The sequence below is a fragment of the Fukomys damarensis genome, unplaced genomic scaffold, assembly GCF_012274545.1.
Source record: "Fukomys damarensis isolate Sample0158 unplaced genomic scaffold, DMR_v1.0_HiC HiC_scaffold_19, whole genome shotgun sequence".
NCBI classification, from domain to species: Eukaryota; Metazoa; Chordata; class Mammalia; order Rodentia; family Bathyergidae; genus Fukomys; species Fukomys damarensis.
The window spans coordinates 39,894,020-39,900,464 of NW_022900931.1; the positions used below are offsets into that span (position 1 = coordinate 39,894,020).

At 43.8% G+C, this 6,445-nt stretch overlaps 2 protein-coding genes across 3 annotated transcripts in view; both read left to right on the plus strand.

Moving 5' to 3' along the window:
• The window catches only part of Selp (selectin P), a 32,579-nt gene extending 29,556 nt beyond the window's left edge, over positions 1-3,023 (plus strand). For both annotated transcript variants that reach the window (XR_782158.3, XM_010633988.3), the window contains 3 exons: positions 728-758; positions 2,149-2,204; positions 2,936-3,023. Coding sequence is in view for 1 of the 2 variants with exons in the window: in XM_010633988.3 (XP_010632290.1) it covers positions 728-758; positions 2,149-2,203 (86 nt within the window). In the remaining variant the exon portion in view is untranslated. The remainder of the gene's footprint in view (positions 1-727; positions 759-2,148; positions 2,205-2,935) is intronic.
• A 2,438-nt stretch (positions 3,024-5,461) lies between these two features.
• Positions 5,462-6,445, plus strand: part of F5 (coagulation factor V) — a 61,158-nt gene continuing 60,174 nt past the window's right edge. The window contains exons 1-2 of the mRNA XM_033765962.1: positions 5,462-5,467; positions 6,243-6,395. Coding sequence (XP_033621853.1) covers positions 5,462-5,467; positions 6,243-6,395 — 159 coding nt within the window. The remainder of the gene's footprint in view (positions 5,468-6,242; positions 6,396-6,445) is intronic.

A 6,445-nucleotide genomic window follows, 5' to 3' on the forward strand; every position in this document is an offset into this window, starting at 1 on the left:
TCTTTCAATATGGCCCAGGCAGGACCCAAACTTGCAATCTTACTGCCTCCTAAGTGTTTTCCTTTCTTTACTTTTGAGACATTTCCAAGTTGGAAAAGGACTAGCAGCCACCCACCCTCTGATATCTTTAATAATAAATATATTCATTTCCTGGGGATAGGAGATATTTTTTCTGGACTTACCCCACTTGGCTTTCAGATTCTCTAATATTCTGTGGCCAAATGATAGGAAAATGATGCATGTCTGAAAATCCAACTCTCAGACCTATCCGTATTAAGATGGGAAACGCCCGCTCACATATATTAGAGGGAAGGAAAACATGAACTGCTGTGTTGGTTTGGATTTGTTTATGTGATTGGGCTGCCTCTCTGAGGCTGAGGGAGTGAGGAGACACTTTGTGACATGCCATGGGGGACCCTCCAGGACCAAGCACCTGTAGTCTCAGAGGCGTGAGGAGAGATTTTTGCAATCAAACGCAAGAGGAAGGAAGTGAGAGGGCTCTGGAGCTTAATATTGTTAAATGTTTAATTTAGCCTAAAACAAGCCCTGCCTTTCAGGCAGACACAGTTTCTAATTCTTCCACGAAATAAGCCTATCTAAAAATCAGTCTACTGAATAAATAAATAATCAGTCTACTGACTTTCTCCAGTAATTTCTCATTAATGATTCTTCCCCTTCATGTAATTTTTTCCTTTTAAACCATTCACTTTTTTCTCACTTTTTTCAGATGATGGAAAACGTCCCTTGAACCCTCAAAGGTAAGATGGAAATGTACTGTAATTGGGTACATATGGCTACTTGGACTTTTTCATTCACTAGAGTAGGATGGTCATACAGAGCTTTAGTCACTTTCTTGTTACTGGGATGAAATACCTGACACCCACAAGTTAAAGGGGGAAAGTTTTATCTTAGTTCAAAGTTGATAGATGTTTCAGTTCATAGTCCGCTGGCTTGAAGGCAGGGTGGCCTGGCAGAGGGTCATGGCTAAAGAGAAACAGTCCATGGCATGGCAGACAGGAAACTGAAACTTCCTTATTCCTTCCCTTTTTATCTCCATCCAGGCTACCTTGGTTTGTACTTCCTCACATCAGGGTGGGCCTTCCCTCTTCAGGAAGTATATCGCCCATTCCCCAAATTATGCTAAACCGATCAGAGGACTAATCCAGTGTCACAGGCCCGTGACCAATATCACACACCTATGAGCCCATCACTCCCCAAGGTCCACCTATGAGCCCATGAGGCTTGGGGGAACATTTAGAAATAGACTATAACATACAACACCTGCCTTCTTTTGATAATAAATCTTGTCCCGTGCCCTTTTACTATCCTGAAGTAAAATACACGTGTCTCAACCACACAAAATGTTTTCCAAGTCAATAAATGACCTAATTAAAATATCAAGAAAAATTAAAAGGAAGTGATTTATAAGAGAAACAAACTGGTACAGCTTTGGTGTTACACAAGCAGATGCTATGAGGTTGTCAGAGGCTGCAGTATTCACCCAGCAGAATTGCTATGAAGCAGCAGAGGACAGCCTGCTGGAGAATATTGTATTAGTGACACAAAAAGCATCACAGGCACAGCCAACAAAAGCCTGATTTTTCAGAGTGGAGAACTCTGGCAAAGGGTTGTAATGCCTGGTATAATCTTCCCTCGATGCATGTAGCAAGTGCATTTTAAAAGATGCCAAAACCACTTAATTATATATAGAACAGATCAGGTCTAGGCTCAGCGGTTTTTGCTTATGTGAATACCAAACAGAAGTTCCAAAGTGTGGAGTGCAGGACAGTTCTTTTACAGCCTATGCCTATTTGGATATCCAGTACCCATGGCCCCTGTTCACTGTATGTCAGTCGAAAAGAGTCGGGAGAGGGGCAGCACTGCCACTCTTTGGAAATTACTGCTAGAGTATCCATTAGTGGTAACTACTTTTCTCACCAAGAAGAGGCTGCAGCTCCTCAGAGGGCAAAGAGGGCACTGTGTGCGAGCTATTAAGTGGAGTCTCAAAGCTTGCTTTGGCTTTTATTTTTCTTTCCTTATTGAAGCCAACAGAATTCTAGAGGCAGGGTGGTAATCCACGGCTTCTGGAGAATACTCTTTGTCAGATTGTGTTGAGGACTAACTCATATATGTGTTTTGGTTTGTCAGCCACCTAGGTACATATGGAGTTTTCACAAATGTTGCGTTTGAAGAAAACCCTTAAGGTAAGTCGCCTATGAAGTTCTTTGTTTTGCTTTGATTTTTCATTACTTGGGATTGAAGCCAGGGCCTTCACACTGAGCTACCTTCCCAGCCTTTTAAAATTTTTATTTTAAGACAGGCTCTCACTAAGGTACTAAGTTGCCTCGGTGGACTAGAATTTGTGATCCTCCTGCCTCACCCTCCCAGAGAGCTAAATTAAAAGCATGTAACATTACACTCAGCTTTTTTTTTTAAGGAAACAGAACAATAGACAGCTTGACTGTTTTTACATAACCAAGTATTCAGTTTTAATTATGTGTTAAGTTTTCAGTCCATGAAGCAAACTATATTGGCAACAGGAGAAAATAGGACAGTACAGTGCTAATGGTGAATTTGTTTGAAGATTTCCATTTCCTCCGGATGGAAATGTTCTAAGGATACATAACCTAGATGTCACCAGGGTGTGTGACATTCTCATTATTGACTATTGTTTGATGTTGACACTGTGGTGTTTCCTCACTATTCCTTATGCTTACCGCTGGGCAAACAGAGATAATCCAGTGCCATCCTTATCTCAAATAGTCCAGTGTAGATAGTTGAATTTCCTCAGAAAAGTAGCTTGGATGGCAGAAAATCTGGAATCTAGGAAAAGATTACCTTGAACTTCAAGGGAGAGATAGGATGAAAGATTTCTTGCTGTTTTTTTTTTTAAAGGAAAAAGTACTTATTTTTATTTCTTTGGTTTCATTTTCAGAGACACAACTTTCTCCTGGTCACCTCATTCAGCCTCTCAGGATCCTGCTAAGGAACATGAACCTTCCTGTTAGACTTGACTTCATCTGTAGCACATCTGTTACAGGTTTCTGTACATATTATGGATAAAGGACAAGGATGCTCCTTTAGATTTGCTCTGGACCAGAGCGGAAGGACTGTGCCACATTCCCGCCCCTCCACCCACCCTCTTCCTGCTCCTCCTCCATTCTCCTAAGACACCAGCCACAGAAGCCAGGAGCAGATGTTTTGCCTGTGGTCTGGACTTGGCTGTCCTGGAAATATTAGTTATTCAAAGAGCCTGGAGCTTCTGATTCACCAGAAGACCAGTCTGTGGAGAAATGAAAGGGAGATGTCTCATTAATTTTGGACTGATGTCTAACTTGAGAGAATTTCTGTAGGCTCTCTGGTAGTTGCTGTCTCTCAGGCCCCTTGAAACGCTGCTGATGCTTCCAGAGGAGCCTCTGGATGGCGCCAGAGGCTACGGAAGACGAGAACCACATGTTACTGTGGAACTTTCCCTTCCCATAAAACCCAGAGATCAATATTTAAACCTACAATTAAAGGGATTTCCCCACCAAATACCATATTTCTCTGTGTGACGTTCTGTTCAATAAGGTCTGTGCACATCACTGTTTAACATCAGCGTAGTGCCCAATTAACAGCTCAAACTTTTAAAGAGTTGCAAATACCTATCCACATCCCTGCTCCAAGAGAAAAATCAGAGAAGCAGAAAGTCTTCATCTTAATTTTCCACCCAGAACAGATGTGTTTTACTGGTTATTTAAATCACTTATTTAATAAATACATCTCTGACCTGAAATTAATGCAAATATTAGCGAGACAAAGAATATAATGTCTTGTTGCACAGAAATGTAATGTGATGACTATGTCAGAAGACTAGACACACTGAAAAAGGTAGATAGTGAAAGAGTTAAGTAAAGGGCCACAACAATTGTGCAAGAATTTTGGTAGCAACCTTGGGACTTAGAGACATGATACTTCTCAAAATTTCTCAGATATACTGCCAGTAGCATCCTTGCCTGGATTATATGTCAATCACTCTACACTCCAATGGTTCTCAACCTTGTCCCACCGGTCGGAGTTTACACTTGGGAAAGCTCCTAGGGAATTCTGATGGCCTAACACTTTTGAGAACCACTGGTTTTATAGATATACAACTATAAGGCATCATTCCTTCTCTTAAATAGCTTATCATTTGTGGGGAATTCAATAAGCACCTATGAAAAATGATAAAGGGTAGCTGAATGTAGTAGTTCACACCTACAATTCTAACACTCTGGGAGGTAAGGCAGGAGGATCCCAAATTCGAGGTTAGTCTATGCAATTTACTAGCACTGTCTCAACAGAATAGAACAGAATAATAAAATAAAATAATGGGGTTGGAGATGTAGCTCAGCTAAAAGGCCCTGGGTTCCATCCCTAGCCCCACCCCATGCTAAAGGATAGTTATAATTTGAACAGCAGTACAGGAGCTCATAAAATGGAAAAGTCAAAATTGAGTCCAGAAATAGGAAGAGGGGTAAAATTTCAGACTTTAAAAACCAGGCAAAGAAAAATGGAGAGAATGGGCATTCTAAGTCAGCTGAACGCTATCAGCAAATGAGCAAAGACAGACAGGCGGGGTAGGGAGGCCAGTGTCCTTTCCTGAGCCTTTGCCAGGATGCATCTGGCCGAATGCATTGACAGCATAAAGCACAGGCAGAAGCTCGGGTCACTGTGATGCTTCAGGTAACGCACTTCTCAGATCCTTCAACACTGGCAAAATGAAATTCAAGACAGGGCAAAACACTAAGACCCTTCCTGAAATATAAAGGGACCAGGGGGCAGGAAGCATAATCAGAAATAAGCCCGTGCTGTGTGCTCCCTAAGTGCTAGGAATCCTATATTAACAGGACCCTTTCATCCTCTCAATAATCCTATCAGGAAAGATTAATCTCCTTTTTGTTTGCAGATGTCAAAGGTGCACTGTAAGGGTCAGGGGAATTGGAGGTCGCTGGAGGGCCCTGCAGTAGGTCGCAGCCTCCTGTGAGTGAAGGTTAAAGAACAGAGGAAACAAGACTTAGTGAAGCTGAGTCTTAGGTCCTGGTCAGCGCTGCGGAAGGCAGCAAAAGACAAGGCCCCCAAGCACATCCAGCATTCATTGAATACAATCCTGGGAAGGAATAGAGAGCTAGGGAGCTTTGAAGGCATCGAGTGAATTGCTGCTGAGCACCTGGCGTGATGGCACCAGGCAGGGCTGTCAGGGAGTAAGCTCTGCTTATCTTGCTAGGATAGAAGAAACCGGTACCAGGACCAGGTACATTTAGCAAGCAACCCACAAGGTCAGGGGGGAAGCGATAATTCAGGGCAAGGGATTATAATTGGAGTCGCACTGACCTCAGCTGCACATAATTCAGCAGCGCCCTGCCACTTCACCAACCAGGACTTAGGCCTCAGTGACAGCCATTAGCAAAGGAGCAATGCTAGCCCAACTCTGCTAGCTGTCATGCCGGTTTGAGCCACGCAGGGCTTCGGTCTGACTCCTGATAGAAAACAATACAGCCGGATTAGGGAGGGCAAGAAGCATGTGCCACTCATAGCCCACTAGTACTGGGCAGGGGCGTCTCCCATGTGCTCTCTAGTTAAAGACACCGTCGTCCCACTGCGATGCACGCACACCTGTGTTTATAGCAGCACACTTCATAACAGCTAAATCCTGGAAGCAGCCAACCTGTCCAGCGACAGATGAATGGATGAAGAAAATGTGGTATTCACACGCCTTGTTACATTCGCCACTCTGTCCTCTGCCACAAGGAAAGATAAACCTCAGTCACTTAGAGGAAAATCGACACACCTTGAGACCATAACTTTAAGCGAAATAAATCGGACAAGTTTAAATACCACATGGTGTCTCTTACATTGAGAAGCCCAAAATATAAGGAAAGAGCAAACTCCAAGACAGATAATAGCAAATAAGGAAATAGATCTTTCTCAAATGGGAAGGTGATCAAGAGTAGGAGGGAGGAGTAGGGAGGGGAAGGGAAGAGGAAGGAAGAAGGAACCAAGATGTGTTAAGCACATGCACCAATCCACACGTGGGATGTAAACGCCACGTACTGCAAAGGTGGACTAATAAAATTAAATTCAATTAAAAGTTGGTTGCTCTGCTAGGGTGTCGACCTTTTTTCCTCAAACACAGGGGAAAGACATTAAAAGAAAACACAAAACAAAAACGAAAAGGAACTCCTCCCCAGCGAGATACAGTTAAACTGCCCCAAATCACACAGGGGCCAAGCACAACTGGATTCTGCCTATCGCGAACCCCAGACCCCTGCTGCCCACCCCCCGTGACGACGGTGACAAGACATTGCCCAGAGCGACGCCTCCGCGCCGCCCCGCAACGTGGTTCAGAGCGGGAGGCGATTCTGCACCCGCGCAGGGTACCGGCCGCTCAGAGATCACACGGTGCCGCGTCTCCCGGCGCTGGGAG